The 19,405-nt window shown below is 42.3% G+C and overlaps 1 protein-coding gene across 1 annotated transcript; it reads right to left on the reverse strand.

Moving 5' to 3' along the window:
- Window positions 1–358: 358 nt before the first annotated feature.
- On the reverse strand, window positions 359–8,116 carry LOC135224635 (replication protein A 32 kDa subunit-like). Its single transcript, XM_064263844.1, has 6 exons — window positions 7,962–8,116; window positions 5,767–5,834; window positions 4,123–4,209; window positions 1,692–1,814; window positions 1,091–1,285; window positions 359–682 (listed from the first exon to the last, which is right to left on the reverse strand). The coding sequence occupies exons 1-6, from the start codon at window positions 7,981–7,983 to the stop codon at window positions 374–376; spliced, it is 804 nt and encodes a 267-aa protein (XP_064119914.1). The 5' UTR covers window positions 7,984–8,116; the 3' UTR covers window positions 359–373.
- Between the last annotated feature and the right edge of the window lie 11,289 nt (window positions 8,117–19,405).

Consider the following 19,405-nt stretch of genomic DNA (forward strand, 5'->3'; position numbering starts at 1 on the left):
TATACAATTCTCCTTGTAATTCAATAATCTACTTACATTTTTATATATATTTATTAATTTGTTAACTTATCTTTGTTTTAATAACCGATCTCTTCTTTCTGTATTTCCCATTCATTACCTTCTGTTACTTCTTTGGAAGCTTCAATTTCATGTCAATGGCCCCTGTGAGCTTGTTCCTTATGAATAGGGTTATCTTCTAAATAATTAATAATAATTCTTTTCCATTTGTTCCCTTTGGCCATTTCCCACCTAGATTTCCAACTCTCTTAGATACCTCTTGCTTCAATTTGCACCCCACACTTATGAGCAAATACTCTAAGTCAAAATGAGGCTAGATATGTTACTCAAGTAATCTTAGTTTATATATAATACTTTATAATAATAACTTGCATAACTTGAGAAAACAACGTATAAAACTCAATATAACATACTTGATCTGTGTCTTGCTAAGTTTTCCAGAAAGCTGTTGGAAGATAAATTCTCTCTCAACTCCAGACTCATCAGTACACTGTCGGAGGACCTGGAACACCATATTCTGAGATGTGTTCAAGCCATGCATGCCACTGAATCCACCACTGCCCATCCCAGTATTCATACCGCCACCTAAACCAGTAGTGCCAACCAGAGAGTTGTCCATCATCCCTGTATTGCCCGCTGAGTTACTTGCCATTCCACCTGCTTGCTGAAAGAATAATAGTAGTTTAGAGTCCGCACTAACTATCATATAAATTCACTGAACACCCTGCTTTACCCTTTCCCAATACATTTAAAAATCAAACCATACTCTCCCAAATAAATCTGCTGATTTCGAAAAAGTTATAAAATAAAAAATATATAGTTAATATACTTTGAACAAACGAAAAGTTTCCTTCTATCACTGATTATCATGTCAAGTAACCTTTATGAGAGAATCATCTTGCATTTTCACAATCTGTAATGTGACAATCTTAATTAAGATTGTCATATTACAAATATGACTTTCACTCAGGGACATATTTCAGTAACTAGAAAACTTTTCTTTCATTATTAATGCAGAAATGATTGAAATAAATTACTTATAATAATAATCAATAAAATTCTAAGGGCTTACCAACTTTTCAATCTGCTGAAGTTTTAAATATGAATGAATGACTTCCAGCATGTGTGTAGTTATGAGATTGGGGTCTTCTATATGCATGATACGAAAGATCATTATGTATTTATTCCCCGCTTGTGTACGAACAGACCCAAAGATCTGGCAGTAGGTCATTTCTATTAAAGGTTTTGAGAAAGAATCTTTTGTGTCCTGAAAAATAACAAATATATATATAATCTCGCTCTGGATATCATGTTAACTTGCAAAGTCAACTCCCATTATTTCTGTTTACCTTATACATATATTCCTACCGAATTATTTTAATCTTATTTACTACTTTTCCCCTCTCTTTTCTTATATTATATATATATAACAATATAAAAACATGACTCAATTATCTTCTGAATCTAATGTAAAATTTTCATTCTTGATGCATGGCCATTCAGAATGATCAGCAAATCAATTTCGAAAGTTGAAGACCCCTGTGACCACAATGTTTAGCATTCATGACCTTTTTTTTTTTTTTTTTTTTAACTGAGCAGTTTTATGTACTTAATTTTCAGATCTAAAATAACATCCAGATATCTTATTATTTATTAAAATGTACAGTACTTACTTGATCACTTTCAACCCACTGTACAGCATCCATTACAGCAGTTGTGTCATCTACTTTATATGTTATTTTTGTACTTGTAACATCCACTGCCTTAATCAAGCCAACAACACTCAGCATATGAACCTATAAAAAATTAAATATGAAAAATCACAAAGACCTTAAGAGAAAATAACAAAAGCTATAGAAAGCGTCAATTTGTAAAACAATTGGAAAATTAGATTAAGCATCCTTAGTACCAAGAATGTAGTTATGTGCAGCAAAGATGAAAACAGAAAATATAATATAAAAGAATTACAAAAATTTTACATTCACTGAGTAATTAAACACATCAAAGTACATATACTCTTACAAAACGAGCAAAATAATAATAAAAACAGTTTTCATGACTGCTCAATCTTTCTTACTACATACATGCAATCAGGACACTTCTGAAGCTGCTAATATAATATAATTATAAAACCAAGTATACAAGTAAGAGAACAGTTCTTGACCAGGAACTGTATTAGCAAAATGGTAAAATAAAATGTCTAGCCCTGTAAATGAAAGAAAAACTCAGAAAATTTAAAGCTGAAAGGCCAAAAACTGTTAGTGCACCAGAAGCACTAACCCCCTGCGTGAGCTCCTGCACCCTGTGGGCCTAATAACCATAAATCTAAACCAGGATTACTCAGCAGTTCCACATCAACATCATCAGTGATAGTGGTGGGCTGATTCAGGAACACAAGTCCATGCTGAAATTCTTCCATTAAATTGCATGCTTTTATCCTGGTTCACAATGCTGTCCCACTTTTAAAGCAGTAAAAATGTGTTTTACTGGCTTGACAGCACCCACAGACCAATATTAGGAAAAGTCTGTCGCTTTGGATGCACATTAAATATTATTATTACTATCATAAAGGATTAGTTCATCCAGACCTCTGAGCCAAATAAAGGCTCTTCTCGGGATGGTAATTAAACACATATTACTAATTAATTATTCGCCAACAAAGTTATATCCTAAGTTAGATGTTGCTAGGGCCCGAAGTGAATTTGCAGTAAATGATTTAGGTAGTACTACAAGTACGCAATCCTTTTTCTGAAATCCTTGGGGCCAGATGGGTTTCAGTTTTTGGAATTTTTTGGATTTCGAAACTGTTGGGTCAGTAGCATAAATCCAGTGTCACTACTGCAGCAAACGTATCCCCCCCCCCCCCCCTTTTCATGTTTTTCATTATAGTTTATTATATTAATAATTAATATACGTACTGTTAAATGAATTTGAGATAATTAGCATCATCAATAATAAAATAGTGGGATAATTCTGACACATCATTTTCAACAAAAACTTTAGGTAAAATGCAAAAATATTTATATGTATTTGAATGTTACCATGATCGTGATTATTTGACAGCAGATGACAAAAATTACTAAATAATTTGCTTTATATGATTATTTTTTCTTGAGAGCAAGAGTTTAACAATACATAATTTCACACAGCATGTCATAATGATCAAATGTACAACTGCAAACTGATGACGACATAGTGACAATACAGAACAGCGTTCTCCCAAGATCGATATGATGAAATGCATTTTACAGTCTTATCATTAAAATTCACAAGTTGAATTACAATTCAACTTATGAATTCTAATGATAATTAAGACTAAAATACATTTCAACAAATTGATATTGGGGAGGGTTGTTCTTTATTGCTACTATGTCATCATCAGTTCGCAGCTGTACATCTGATCAATACAACAGTGTGTGCAGTTTTTCATACCACTATATTAAAGTCAAAATGATTAATTCTTGTTTTCTATATTAAAAGTCAAAATGATTAATTCTTGTTTTCTATATTAAAGTAAAAATTATTGTTAATTCCTGTTTTCAAGAAATAATTATATAAAGCAAATTATTGAGTAAATTTTGTCATCAGCAGTCAAATAATCATGGTCTTGATAACATTCAAATTTAGTGACGTCACAACATGTCTATAAATTGAACAGAAGTAGAGGGCAGTCACTGGTTAACAGATATCCATGGCAACCAGTCAGCCAATCAGGTTTTAGCCATATTTTGTCTGAGAAAGAACGTTTCTCAGATATATGTGTATGTATTTTGAATACATTATGTGCTTTCTAATAGTGTATGTATTTTACTGATTACATGAAGAATAGAATGAATTCCTTCTCATTACTTTGAGTACAAAATTGTTGGTTCAGAGATTCTTCTGCAACAAAAGCATTTATTTTTATTTGCTTCAGAAGACATTTACTAACATTGTGTTAACATACCTTCAAAACCAATTAATCTCTTTAATCTCTCAAGGAATGTTAATTCATTTCTGTTTACTAGCTGGTTACAACCTTTATAGTCTACGTGTCTGACAGCAACGACAAATTTTTGTTTTTGTCTTCCAAAGATGTACTAACTGTACTGTACACAGACTCACCTCAGTGTTACTAACTCTTAAAGTGTCATCTGTAGAATCCATGACTGCTTTTAATGTGACAGGAATCAAATTTTGGGATCTCCTTGCCTGAAAATTAAGCACAAATATGTAACTATTATTAAGAAGTTAAGGTTATAATCTTAATTGAACATATAAAATTTTAAAAATAGGTCAATAGTAATAGGTAATTTGGATTAGCTAGCAATACATTACATATTTTAATCTTTACCATAAGACTACTAGTTTATAAACAATGGGTAGTAGATTCTTTTTTACTCAAAATAGTCATGGAAAACTTAAAATATTTTCTATATCAAATTAATCATAGTGTTAGTATCATTTAAAGCTACTTTCCACCATAATAGTATACAGTTTATATTTCACACTTATAATTCTCCATTCTTGCATGGAGTTACTTTGCTACTGTTAATATCATACTGTCATTCTTCAGCTGACTTTGACCTTGATTTTTTGAATGACAATTTAAAAAATACAGTATTACTTTCATTCAATACACAAGAGGACCATGATATCCTGTCACTACTACAACTACCCCACCCCATGTTGTTATAACTAAGTCAGGAGTTTCCATTTTCCACCAGATTAATCAATGATATACTGGAAAAATTGTCACACCTTGGAAAACATATAGGATTTTCCTCTTCCTTTTTTACAAGGATAAGATGGGTGACAATTTCAGTATGCTCAAGGATTACTCAAACACTCTAGTTTGTATATGTTATTCTTTAAAAGACCTCTTGCCTCTTGTCTTCTTGGCAACCAGTGTTGTGTTGAAATACTACTCAGAACATCCCCAGATATTTGTAAACAACACTGTTAACCCACACTGCAGACTGCCCCAAAAACCAATGCTGTTCTACCTGTCATACACAAGAGACACACAGCCATTTATAATCTATGCCAATATAACACGAAAAAGACATTTTTATGCTAAAATTAGACTTTACACATACTTACCAAGTAATTACCTGTAGCTGAAAGCTTCCTACCATGGCAGTTAAAATTTTTAATATTTTGACTGCCATGGTAGAAAGCTTTTAGCTACAGGTTATACTACTTGGTAAGTTACATGAGCAAAAAGTTAGTAATGAAAAAGTATATAGTAAAATAAGAAAAACATCCGCTTTGTCAACAACAACCATATTCACAATCTAGCATGTAGAGCAGTGCAGTCCAGGAAAAAGTTATTGCCAACAGTTGAGCGAGTGAGTAATATCCTCAACCCCTCACTTGCCTTCCATCAGTTAACTACCTACCAAGCTTCAATAACTAGACTAGGTTTAATTGAAGGAATATCTGTAAATTGGACAAAGATTTATGTCCTTGTGAAAACAAATGCAAATCAAATGAATGATTCCTTGCAAATGAGAATGTACATGATGTATCTACACGATGAAGTCACATGACATTAAAAATGATAAAAAGCAGCATTTCCAAACCATCATTATCTACTTGATGAAATACATAGGCAGCAAAACATTCTAGGTAACTAAAAATGCATGTGACTAACAGTGAATGCAGCATGACCCCAAATCCTTGGCTGTGATCTCCTTAACTGTGGCTATACAGAAGGTTAGACAAAAACTAAACATAACACATTTAAGTACAGCATTTTTCTCTCACCTTCTTCTCAGACTGACCAGCAGGGGAGGCAAAATCTTGCTGGGTGCTCATAAACCCGCCATCAAAACCTGGAAAACAAAATATATAAAAAAAGGCTACAGAAAAAAAATTGGTCACTTCATCTCCCAACTATAACAGACCCTGCATACATACCTACTCTGTATAGCAACTTATATTGTTAATTAAACAACTTCTGAAAAAAAAAACAGACATTTTAAAGCCATAAACATAAAATTTGTAAAATAAAAAATATGACATTTTTATAATAAAACTGACATTTTGAAACCATAAACATGAAATTTGTAAAATATGAAATATGACATTTTTATAATAAAGTAACTTTTTGAACATATTTACCCTGTAATTAAATAGCTAGTTTCTAACTAAACAACAGCTAAGATTTGAAATTCACAGTAGTGATTTTTTTTTTTTTGGTGTACGAATAGCCCCGCCCACAATTGGGAAGAGAGGAACAACTTAACAAAGACCTGAAAGTTTGTTTAATGCCCTATCTCCTGCGAGGGGAGGCGGGCGGGCCTCTAATCTTCGATTACTGGGCAAGTAGTACCTATATAGAAAAAGTTATTTTATTATAAAAATGTCATTTTTGTATATGTAACTTACCCAGTAATTAAATACCTGATTCCCCCATTGACAGGAGGTGGGATGCAAGGAAATATTCTATTCCCAAAATATTAAGTAATGTAATAACTTTGAGTATAGAAAATTTGCCAGGATTGGTAAAAATGCTTGCTCCTTACCTGTAAGAGAGCTGCTGCAGGAAGATACTGCCTCTGGTTAGTTCTCATCTTAATTTGTAGAAGCGTGGCAATATAGCCAAGGGTCGCCTACTACGAGAGTGGGAGCTTTAAGCGAAGGAAGTACTCCGGACACTAATAGAGCATAACATTTTGCCCCTGCCCAGGGTGCAGTATCATCACCAATATAAACAGAAAACAAAACAATACCTAAACCAAACTGATTTTAAAAAACACCATTACCTATCCATTAAAAACTATGACTGAAGGGTACCCAGGTACACAGTACCCCCAGACTCCCTTAAAGCTCGACAACCTCTAATACTACAGCTGCTACTGCCAAAAGGCCTAAGGTACTGCAGTCACTAAACGTAGTCTCTAGCCTACTCTTTTTGGTAAAACAACACAAACACTGATTTGCACCTCCAAAAGGTGGCTTGCATGATGGAAGATAATGAGAGATTGTGCTTGAAGGCTAAGAACGTGTCCTTAGCTACAGCTCGGAGGATCCTCTGATCTTCTCAGTTCCGTGTAAGTAGAATTTTAGAGCTCTTACTGGACAGTGTACTCTTTCTTCATCATCTGACCCTAAGGTATCACTTAGATTTTTTAATACTGAAAGAACAAGGCCAGAGTTTTGCCGGCGATTCATTCTTAGCCAGGAATCCTAAAATGTGGGCTACTCCCGTTGGAACAGTTATGAGCTTATCATGGACCCCAGTGGAAAACTGGGGTTTTACCTAGTAGTGCCTCTGGAGATTGGGCTATTCTGATACCTAGCTAAATGGTACTGTAAATATACCTACTGGCTAGGTCTAGCCCAGGCCTTACACCACTGTCTATTCTGACCGATTGTCTGAATTAGGGTAGCCTATTCCATACCTACTAGTAACTAGCCTAGTAGGGGCTAGGCCCTACCCAGTAACTAGTAGTAGTAGGAATACTAATTTTACATAAATAGGAAGTTAGGTACCTCCTTATCCATACTATATGCTTAATAGGAAAATAATTGTAAAATCTATGACTTCATGTTACCGAGCTAGTAGTATAGGTATTTACCGTAGGCCTAGCCTGGTAGCGATTAGCCTAGGTAGTCTCCATGTTTTAACATGCCCAAAGGCTTGCCTAGCCTAATACTAGTAGGTAAACGTGGGAGTGATGAAGATATATTAGCTAGGCTACAGCAAAACTTTGCCGAATTTTCACGTCAAGTATCGAGTTGAATTCTTCTGTCAATGTCCATCAAATTCTAAAACGTAGTATTAGTAGCTAGGTATAGCATAGGGTAGTACTTGGCCTTTAAAAAAAAAAAAAAAAAAATAAGCAAAAAAAGGTTAGCGTTAGAGTCTGCAAGTCTTATCCTGTCAGCTACCATACTTCATATGATCAACAAGGAAATGCCATACATTTTTATTACAGATTCTGAAATATACTCACCACCACCTCCGCTGTTCCACATTTTGACAGTTCAAATCGGATAAAGGAAGAAAGATAAAAGTTGAAACTCGGATTTCCTCTCTTGTTTTCGTGGGAAATTTTGGCGGTAAGCGGACAGATTGAATAGTCTTGAATGCTTAGATTGCTAGTAATGCTAAGTTTAGCACTAACCTTACTTTACACCACGATCGTCTAAATTTCAATCTATATCACTCGAATATTCGTAATTTTATGTGTGCTAGCTACAAAATTCTATATAAAGTTATACGCCAGATGATAAAATTAGGTTTACCCCATGAATTTTGCTGAAACTTAAAAAGATGCTAAATATCATTATTGCCACCATAGAATGGTGCCACAATTCTGTGCAGGAAAAGCTATGAAAATTTTGGTCGAATTACAAACAGATACTAGTCTTGTTATGAACATCTTGATATTCTGCCAAGTAAAAATTTTAATAATCAAATATATTCCGTTAAGAGAAAACGTTATGTAAAACCGGAAAGCTCTGCGTCTCTTATGGATCAGCCACTTTTTTTTTCTTTTACCAAGTATAATTTCACGATCCGACACGTATTTTGTAATCGATGGCACAGTATTGTAAAAACAGGAGAGTAATACACCACAACGCAGATGTTTACTGCCACCAATTCATAACCGCGTGAAAGATGCCCACAATTGTTACTTGTTGACGGCTTATCCAGGTTATTAATCGGATGTATTAGATCACATTGCAAATTTAACATTCACTGTTTGATCTCATAGCATCGATTAAACAAGATTTTAAGTTTCTTTTTGAACGATTGCAAATTCTCAATCTGTGTGGCGAAAAAGATGGACTTATAGTGGACTGTATTATATGCTTAACGTTGTTACTTGGTCAAAAACCGCTAAAAGCCTTACGTAACAACTCCACAAAACTCCCTTTGCGGTTTCTAAATTACGGGGAGATATCTCTCGACCCAATTCATTATTAACGAGTATAACACACCAATATCATTAATGAATAGTAGCACAATTAAGTACTTTCTCTTACTGAGCAGTCCTTGTAGACATGAACTCAGATCATAAATCGCTACACGAGATACGACGAGAGGTACGTGCCTCTCTCTCTCTCTCTAAATGTTGCGATTGCTCACGGGTTGATTTTCAGACCTTAGAGCAGTACTGCCACACTCTCGGATTAGAATTATCGTACTGGCTCCTCAAAATTATGGGTTTTCAGTAAAAAAAAATATCGTACAAAATTGTAGATTTTATCGTAATTATTATCTCATACTGTTTCTGATGTTTAACACATTTTTATAATTTGACAAAATAATGAATTTATGTATGATTTCTTTGTAGCCATTAATATCTTGCAATTTACATATATAATTCAGAAAAAATACAAATGAAACATTTCTCTCTACAAAAATGAAAAAATGGAATTATGAATAATTAGTTAATGTTATCAACAACTGTTATGGACAAATTATTACTATATTGTATTAAAACTGGTAAAAAAAAGTATACAACTTAGAACGTCACTTCTTTCCATAATGTAAACTAAACTGATAACGAATTAACACGAAGATATGTGAGTTGATAGGCCCACCCATACATATCTCTAAACAACCCAAAACATCGAAAATCAAAATAGCATCACTGAGTAGTAATTTAAAAAAATATATATATAATTAAACATGACTGGTACTGATACCTATCCCATGATAAAGGAATTAATAACAATAATAATTGTAAAGTATATCTTTAAAAATCTTCTTCCTAATCAAATTCATGTTCTCTGACGTTCTGGAATAACTGAGCATGATTATTTATTCTGGAAAACATCATTTGCAGGAGTAAAATGATCACATGACCCTCCTGAACCGTTGATGCAACTAGCAGAGAGAAGAGCCCCATTAACTGTCCTTGTTTTCAGTCTGTTTCTTTGTTTAGTTTTAAAGAGGTTAACTTTACTGAACACTCGTTCGCATTCAGCATTAGAGTGCGGCAAGCAAAGAGCAGTTAAGAGCAAATTTGGCTAGGTCTAAAAAACTACTTTTTTTTTTCCTTCTGGCCGGGGGCCCGATGCCAGGCAGCCCGACCCGGTCTCCTCCCCACCAGTGGCCCCACCCCAGGGGACCAAACCGGTGTCCTCCCCAGAAGGGTCCTCAACCCTGGCGGCAATAACCAGTCGCCTCCCCACTGGGGGCCCAACATCTGGCAGCCCAACTGATTTGCTTACCCGCTGGAGGCCCCACCCCTAACGGCCAGACCAAGTCTCCTTCCCGCCAAGGGCCCCAACCATGGCGTTCTAATCTGGTCACCTCCCCGACGGGGGCCCATCCACTGGCGGCTCGACCTGGTCGCCTCACCGGCGGGGGCCCCATCTCAGGCAGCCCAACCTGTTCGCTTCCTAGTGGAGGCCTCACCCAGTCTCCTCCCCCACCAAGGTCCCACCCATGGCGTTCTGACCTGGTCGCCTCCCAGCCGGGGGCCCAACACCTGTTGGCCCGAACTGGTCGCCTCGCAACCGGAGTCCCCACCCCAGGCGGCCAGACCTAGTCTCCTTCACGTGGAGGGCCCCACATCTGGCGACCCGACCTGGTCTCCTCACGCACTCGTCCTGGGACCTGTGATGAACTTTGCCCATTCATCCCAGAACCTGCGGCGGGCCTTGCATGACTGTCCTGGCAACTGTGGCGGGCCTTACCCACCTGTCCCAGCACCTGTGGCGGGTCTCGCCCGCCAGTCCCGGCACCCATGGCGGGCCTCACCAGCCCACCCAGGCACCAGTGGCGGGCCTCACCAGCCCACCCTGGCACAAATGGCGGGCCTCACCCGCCCGTCCGGGGACCTATCACAGGCCTTGTCCTCCAGTCCTGGAACCCATGGCAGGGCTTGCCCGGCCATTCCGACCCGTGGCGGGCCTCACCATCTCGTCCTGGCACCAGTGACAGGCCACGCCCACCCGTCAAAGCACCTGTGCAAGGCCTCACCCACCCATAAGGCACCAGTAGCAGACCTCACCCAACCATCCCAGAAGCCGTATCGGGCCTTGCCCGAACTTCCCAGGACCTGTGGTAAGCCTCGCCAACCCTTCCCGGGATGCATGGCGGGCCTTGCCCGCCTGTCCCAGGACTCATGGCAGATGTCGCCCGGAGTCCCGGCAGGACCCGTGGCGGCTCTCGCCCACCATTCCCGAGACACTTGACGGACCTCGCCTGGCCATCCCAGGACCCATGGCAGGCCTCCCCCACCAGTCCCAGGACCCGTGGTGGACATCGCCCACCCGTCCTGGGAGCCATGGCGGACATCGCTCACCCATCCCAGGACCAGACACGGGCCTGGTCCACCTGTCGAAAACCCGTGGCGGACATCATCCGCCCGTCCCGGGACCTATGGCAGGCCAGGCCCGCACGAAACGGGACCAGAGGCGAACATCACCCGTCCATCCCGGTACCCGTGGCTAGCCCAACTCAACAATCCCGGGACACATGGCAGACATTGCTCGCCAGTCATGTAGCAGACATCGCCAGCCTGTCCCAGGATGCATGGCAGGCCCTGGCCTGCCCGTCCCGGGACACGAGGCAGACATCGTCCGCCTGTCCCGGAACCCGCAAAGCCCCTACCCGCCCGTCCAGGGACACGTGGCGGACATCACCCGCCTGTCCTGGGAGCCATGGCGGACATCGCTCACCCATCCCGGGATCAGAAGTGGGCTTGGTCCACCCATCCGAAAACCTGTGGCAGATATCGCCTGCCCGTCCTGGGACCCGTGGCAAGAGGCAGACATCCCCCACCTGTCCTGGGACCTGTAGCGTATATCGCCTGCCCGTCCCAAGACCGGTTGCGGTTATCGCCCGCCCAAAAGGAACCCGTGGCGGACATCGCCCGCCCATCCCGGGAACTGTGGCGGGCCAGGTCCGCACGTCCCGGGACCCGGGGCGAACATCACCCGTCCATCCCGGGACCCGTGGCTAGCCCAGCCCAACAATCCTGGGACACATGGCAGACATTGCTCGCCGGTCACGTAGCAGACATTGCCAGCCTGTTCCGGGATGCATGGGAGGCCCTGGCCCGCCTGTCCCGTGACACGAGGCAGACATCGCCCGCCTGTCCCGGGACACGAGGCAGACATCGCCCGCCTGACCCGGAACCCCCAGCAGCCCCTACCTGCCCATCCAGGGACATGCAGCGGACATCGCCTGGGAGCCATGACGGACATTGCTGACCCATCCCGGGACCAGAGGTGGGCTTGATTCACCCGTCCGAAAACCTGTTGCAGATATCGCCCGCCCATCACAGGACATGTGGCAAGAGGCAGACATCGCCCGCCCGTCCCGGTACGCTGGGCAGACGCCTGCCCGCCCGTCCCGGGACCCACGGCGGACACTTGCCAGCCCGTCCCGGGACGCTGGGTGGACGCCTTCCCGCCCGTCCCGGGACGCGGACGCATGCCCGCCCGTCCCCGGGACGCTCGCGGTACGCCTGCCCCCCCCGCCTGTCCCGGGATGCTCGGCGGAAACCGCCTGCCCGCCCGTCCCGGGAACCCGCGGCGGACGCCTTGCCCGCACGTCCCGGGACCCGCGGCGGACTGCCCGCTCGTCCCGGACGCTCGGCGGAACTACCCTGCCGACCCGTTCCCGGGACGCTCGGCGGACGCCTGCCAGCCCGTCTCAAGGACGCTGGGCGGTACGCCTTGCCCGCCCGTCCCGGGGACACCCCGAGGGCGGTACGCCTGCCCGCCCAGTCCCGGGACCCGCCGGCGGACGCCCTGCCCGCCCGTCTCCCGGGAACCCGCGGCGGTAACGCCTGCCCGCCCGTCCCGGGACGCTCGGCGGAGCCGCCTGCCCGCCCAAGTCCCGGGGACCGCCCGGCGGGGACGCCTGCCCGCCCGTCTCGGGGACCGCTCGGGCGGTCGCCTGCACGCCCATCCCGGGACGCTCGGCGGAGCGGACCTGCCTGCCCGCCCTTCCCGGGACGCTCTGGCGGACGCTGACGCCCGTCCCGGGACGCTCGGCGGAACGCCTGCCGCCCGTTCCCGGGACCCGCGGCGGACGCCTGCCCGCCTTGTCCCGGGACCCGCGGCGGAACGAACTGCCAGCCCGCCCTTCCCGGGACGCTCGGCGGACGCCTGCCAGCCCGTCCAGGGACGCTCGGCGGACGCCTGCCCGCCGTCCCGTCCCCCCCGGGGACCCGCGGCGGACGACTGCCCGCCCGTACCCGGGACCGCGGCGGACGCCTGCCCGCCCACCCGTCCCGGGACGCTCGGTGGACGCTGCCCGCCCGTCCCGTGACCCGCGGCGGACGCCTGCCCCGCCCGTTCCCGGGACGCTGGGCGGACACCTGCAGCCCTTGCCCGGGACACTCAGCGGACGCCTGCCCGCCCATCCCGGGACCCGCGGCGGACGCCTGCCCGCCCCAAGTCCCGTGAACGCTGGTCGGACGCCTTGCCTGCCGTCCGGACGCTCGGCGGACGCCTGCCCAGCCCGTCCCGGGACGCTCGGCGGACGCCTGCCCGCCCGTCCCGGGCACCCGCGGAGGACGCTGCCCGCTGTCCCGGGTACGACTCGGCGGACGCCTGACCCGCCCGTCCGGACCCGCGGGCCTCGCCCGCCACTCCCTGGCCACTGTGTAATAGCTATTCTGTTCCTTAGAATCAGAATATGCCACTGCATCCTCACAATTCTCCTGGGGATTCTCTGAATCTTCAAGTTCTTTTCCTTGCACTCCACCAATCCTATTCAATCCTCTCTTTCTTCTCCTGGCACCTCCACTAATCCTACTGAATCCTTTCAATTTTCTTGGGGCTTCTAATCCTGTTTCTTCTCCCGGCACCTACACAAATCCCCTTATTTTCTTCACCGTTTCTATATAACCCCCCTTTTCTTTTCCGTCCACGAATCAATAAAACTCTAAGAAAACATTTTAACATATTTATTTCCGTTCTAGTTCAAATTCCTTCAAGGATTAACAAAACAAACTTATTACAAAATAAACATCAAACTTTCCATACAATAAACATCTTCCTCAAAATTTCCACATATTATCCGTCTGAATGAGGCCAGTGCAGTCTTCATCACGCCATTTCTTCAAGATCCACAGAAGCTTCTGTAGTTTTCACTTGCCCTCCTCCATTCGTCTTTATTTCTCCTGGAGCTTCTTCAAATCACAGACCATTTTCTCCTTCGCTCCTCGCAGCCATCCAAGCTCATCATCCATCTGGTCGTTCCGTTCGCTCTGGACACCGTCTTTCTTCTCCAGCGACTCCAGGCCACCATTTCCTTCCTCTAGAAGGCATGCCAGCTCCTTCCTCTTGAGTTTCGCTGTCTCAACTTTACATTGAAGTCCACACTTTTCCTTCCAAGAGGTCCTCCAAGTCCTTCTGCAGGCGCTCCAACCTCAGCTCCAGCTCTTTCCTGTCGGATTCCCACTTTCGGTTGAGTCTTTTTGTTCCTAGATGAGCCTCGCTATCCTCGCTGCTTCTGCCATCTATAGCTGCACGTCTTTCTCCTTCTGTCGAGCCCCTCAAGCAGGCAGTTTGCGTCTGGCCACTGCCCAAACAGTTCCCTTATCCTCTCACAAAGGGCATCGTTCCTCTGACCAATTTCCTTCACGTTCTTCTTCAGATGCTGGTTTTCTTCGGCCATCTTCACCATCTTGTCTTCCAGCTGCCGTTTCTCCCTCTCTTTATCGTTCCAGCTTCGAGCGAGTGGGCCCTCTCTTGCAAGGCCTGCTGTTGCAACCCCTCCTGAGTGATCTGCATTTCACGAACGCGTTCTTCCCTTCCGCCCGCCTTCTGCGTCTCTACTTGGTAGGCGAGCCTCTGTTGTAGCTGAAGAATTATTGTCCTGTCAAGTGCACGCACTGCTCTCTCTGGCACTGGATGGCGTCTCGCAAGGCCGCAAATTCCTTTTCCTTAGACTCTTCAGCTCCATCATCATCAGTCAGGAGAGGAATCTCGCCAGCGAATAGGCACCCACACCAAACAAGATCACTATTTTTCCGGATTTCGAACAACATCTGGACAACAACGTCCTAATAACAGCTGCTGCCAAGGCCAAGTAAGGCCACATTTTCTTCAAACTGAAATCCATATCTGAAGTATCCAGTTCATGTACTCTCCTCTCTCTCACTCTCGATTTTTCGTTGATTTTCTATATTCCACGAGAGATATTTTGGTTTATCGAAATATAGCAGGAAAGATTCTGATTTTTTATTATGCCTTGTCTCTTGGTGTTATAAATTGCCGAAATCTCTCTCTCTTTTTTTTCTGTCTGTCTGTCTGTCTTTCTTTCTTTCCCCGAAGGTCTGGAATTCTTCATTTGTTCCTTCATTTAGGTTTAAGGCTTTGCATTCAATAAGTGAGTAGAGAGAGAGAGAGAGAGAGAGAGAGAGAGTTGGAGAGTGAGAGAGAGAGAGAGAGAGAGACCGTATTTTGCGTAGTAAAATAGAAAATCTAATGGATGGGTGTACTACCATGCTTAGTGTATAAATGCTTTCAATTGAGGTTTATATTATATTATTCAATTCTGTCTATCTATTTATCTATCATAACTAATATATATATATATATATATTATTTATACATAATATAAATATATAATAATATATTATATAATAATATATATATATATATTTATATATTATATATATATATATATATTATACATATATATATATATATATATATATATATACTAAATATATATATATATATATATATATATATATATATATGATATAATACCCCAAAGTCAGGTCACCTTTTAGACAATGCTGTCTCGCACGAGGCAACGCCAACAGCCCGAATGAAATCAAAAGTATACTTGAAAGGCAGGAATGCGCACACCTTAAAGGGGGCTATTGAGACCAACTCTTGGCAATAATGACAGCCCTTAAGTAAGCTTACCGCGCGTGCGCACGTGTGTGTGGCGTAATATACGTGATGTTGCAACAGTACTTAGAGAGAGAGAGAGAGAGAGAGAGAGAGAGAGAGAGAGAGAGAGAGAGAGAGAGAGAGAGAGAGAAAATGGCTACGGTTGTTAATGATGATGTTTTTTCCCGATCACAAACCGTGACCAGGTAGTGTTTTTCTTCTTCTTCTTTCAATATAGCGTATTCAGGAACTTTACCTTTTCTCTTTAAAGGAAATCCTGAGGGCCACAGCTGTGAGTAAGAATAGACCAACGTGAAATGACTGTTAACAGTGTGTATTTTATAATCTCATTACATTTTACGAGTATCTGTTTATTTATTTCATTATTTGTCCATTTATTTTTTTTTCTTTTCTAATTACTAGTCTCTTCTGTCTGTTTATCTGTTACCTTCTGTTACTACTTTCTAATGAACACCATAATATTCTTTGGAAACTTGAATTTCAAGTCAGTGGCCCCTTTGGTGGGCTTGTTCCATATGAATACGGTTTATAGAACCCCCTTTCCTTTCTGTTTTTTTCTTATTTTTTCGACCCTGGGCAAGAACAGGACCTCTGGTTGCCCGTCCCAACTGCCCCTAACAATTCGCAAGTCCGTCGACAATCATTATGCCAATGAGTAACTTGAATTATTGGGTAATAATAATTCACTGACACACAACTCGTGCGTAACGCTGGCCACTTGTTTCTTAGGGTTCTATAAACTGTATTCATATGGAACAAACCCACCAAAGGGGCCACTGACTTGAAATTCAAGCTTCCAAAGAATATTATGGTATTCATTAGAAAGTAGTAACAGAAGGTAACAGATAAACAGACAGAGGAGACTAGTAATTGGAAAAGAAAAAAAATAAATGGACAAATAATTGAAATAAATAAACAGATACTCGTAAAATGTAATGAGATTATAAAATAGTACACACTGTTAACAGTCATTTCACGTTGGTCTATTCCAGAGAGAGAGAAAATGGTGATAGTTATTAATGATGATGTTTTTCAGGATTACAAACAGTGGCCGGGTAGTTTTTCTTTTTCTGTTTTCGACATCGCGTATTCAGGAACCCTTTTTTCCTTAAAGGAAATAGTGGTGGCCACAGCTATGAGTGAAAATAGATCAACGTGAAATGACGGTCTGAACAGACCACGGTACCGACGAAGATAGGGCGGCTATTTACCGCTATCTATACTATGGTGCCTCCACTTGTATGTATTTGAATTGAAATTTATTCTTGTCAATCGAAATGTGTGTGGTGTGATGGGGTAAACGGCAGTTTTCTAAACATGTGTGTGTGTATGTGCGCGCGCGCGTCCATGAATAGTGTAGACAGCACGCCTGGTGGAATAGTTCCTCCTATTTGAGTATACCGCGACATGACGTCACGCATAACAGATGAGACGCACACAAATGGCTGCGCCCATGGCGCAATAGAAAATTGGTTGTAAAAAATAAGAAAACTCCCCTTTCCAAAACAAATTTTCACCGGGGTACTTAAATGGAATAATACCACATATGGAACATCTGAAATGCAACCAGAAGTTCCCCTTTAAGGTCCGGACCGTGGGGAAATTGTCCATTTGACTTAAAACCGAAGTAGAAAATGTCACTCCTCTCATCAATTTATCTATTCCGTCGAATAACAATAAACTCCTTGATGACTCAACTGCATCACCGGAAAAATAAATCATAGCTAGTACCGAAATATGCCCAAAAAAGGTAATTGGACATGAGACTATGCAAATCTAAGCAAGAATACTACATAGGGATTACTTACACAATTGACTAAATAATAATAATAATAATAATAATAATAATAATAATAATAATAATAATAATAATAATAATAATAATAATAATATTCTTAATACCGAGTTCTATTCATTAAATAAATGAAGAAACAAACCAAATCGTCAGACTTGATTATAATTCACTTATATCACCAAATTTTAAACATCAAAGTTGAATGAAGATCAAATTGGGATGATATATATTCGCTCATTTGCCGAAGAGTCTAACCCTCGAAAATTGCTATATTTCGGGAAAAGCAATCTAAAGTTGAAATTCTCTATACTCTGTCCATTTATATTTAAATGATTCTTTTACTGAGCTGTTTTAATGACAAATACAAATAAGAATTTTTCACCACAATATCGAATAAAGAACAGGCTATCTGCTGGTATCAATAGCTCAAAACACATTTTTTGAGTTGTGTCACTCTTCTGGCAAATGAGCCATGGTCCGACTGACAGTTCTATTTTTTACACGTGGACGTTCACCCTTCTAACAGTCTGGGGGTGTGGGGGTGAACTGACGTATTAACTGTCCCTTTTATCCAGGTATTATTGTAGTGACTGTCCCGTTTATCCAGTGTTCTGTGGTGACACTCCCTTTCATACAGGTATTACTGTGCTGTCAGTCACCTTTAACCAGGTATTAATGTGGTGGCTGTCCAGGTATTACTATACTGTCCCTCCCTTTTATCCAGGTATTACTGTGGTGACAGTCCTTTTATCCAGGTATTACTGTGAAGACTGTCCCTTTTATACAGGTAGTACTGTGAAGACTGTCCCCTTTATCCAGGTATTACTGTGAAGACGTCTCTTTTATCAAAGGTATTACTGTGCTACAATTAACGAGGAAATTTGCACTTGAACGAATTGAAAAAAAAAAAACGCCTTATATCTAGCACGTGGGGCTTGGCCAAAATACACGTTTTTTTTCCTATACAATAAAACCCCCCTCCCCCTTTTATATGGAAAGCCGGGTATTTGGGTGGGTGAAAAATCATTGACTTCCTTCACTTATCAGGGGATCCTAACCTAGGATGCCGGGGCATATTCGCTCTCATGAGCGTCCCCCCCCCCAACCTACTCTAATTAAGGAACTGTGAATTAAAATAACAGGGTTGCAATCCAATGTAACAAAGTCAAAGGCACAGAAGCCCTTACATAGACGGACTTTTTTTGCCGCCTCCTGGACTGCAACTTAACCTAACTTTGGGAACTTAACATAAAAATTATCGGCTGGGAATCTACCCTTACCTAACCTGAAACTAAACCTTAGGGTATCAGGTCATAGCTTGGTAGACCACTAACATAAGCCTAAGTTACCAGGTCTTCATTAAAGTATCATGGACCATTTAAAACATATCCTTGTATTTTCACCCACCAAAAATACCTATACCAAATTACCAATATCCGCTGCAGTCCGCAATAATTTTGGGATTATAGCCTATAGGGTTTCAGTAGCCTTACACTGATCATGTGTTACCGAAAACGAATAAGAGGTAAAACTGCATAGAAAAACGTCAACTGCCAATAATCTAGCTCGCCGCGGAATAGTTATATAGATCTACCAATACCTTTTCATTCACAAGGCAACTGATGTCCAGTAAAATATAAATTTAATTGATTTCTACCATACTCTATCCTTCAGTTGTAAAATTGCTGCAGGACTTAAGCGAAATTACTTGGTCTTGAAGACACTCAACAAAAACCCTCTTGTATATATAAAATCCCATCA

This window comes from Macrobrachium nipponense, chromosome 12 (assembly GCF_015104395.2).
Source record: "Macrobrachium nipponense isolate FS-2020 chromosome 12, ASM1510439v2, whole genome shotgun sequence".
In the NCBI taxonomy this organism is placed as follows: Eukaryota; Metazoa; Arthropoda; class Malacostraca; order Decapoda; family Palaemonidae; genus Macrobrachium; species Macrobrachium nipponense.

Excerpts from the sequence above, each read along its gene's own strand:
- LOC135224635 (XM_064263844.1), bottom strand. The coding sequence starts at position 7,983 with ATGTGGAACAGCGGAGGTGGTG. Across the intron at positions 1,286-1,691 it reads AGTGGGTTGAAAGTGATCAA|GACACAAAAGATTCTTTCTC; the intron begins GTAAGTACTGTA and ends GTTATTTTTCAG. Across the intron at positions 683-1,090 it reads TTCAGCAGATTGAAAAGTTG|CAAGCAGGTGGAATGGCAAG; the intron begins GTAAGCCCTTAG and ends TTATTCTTTCAG.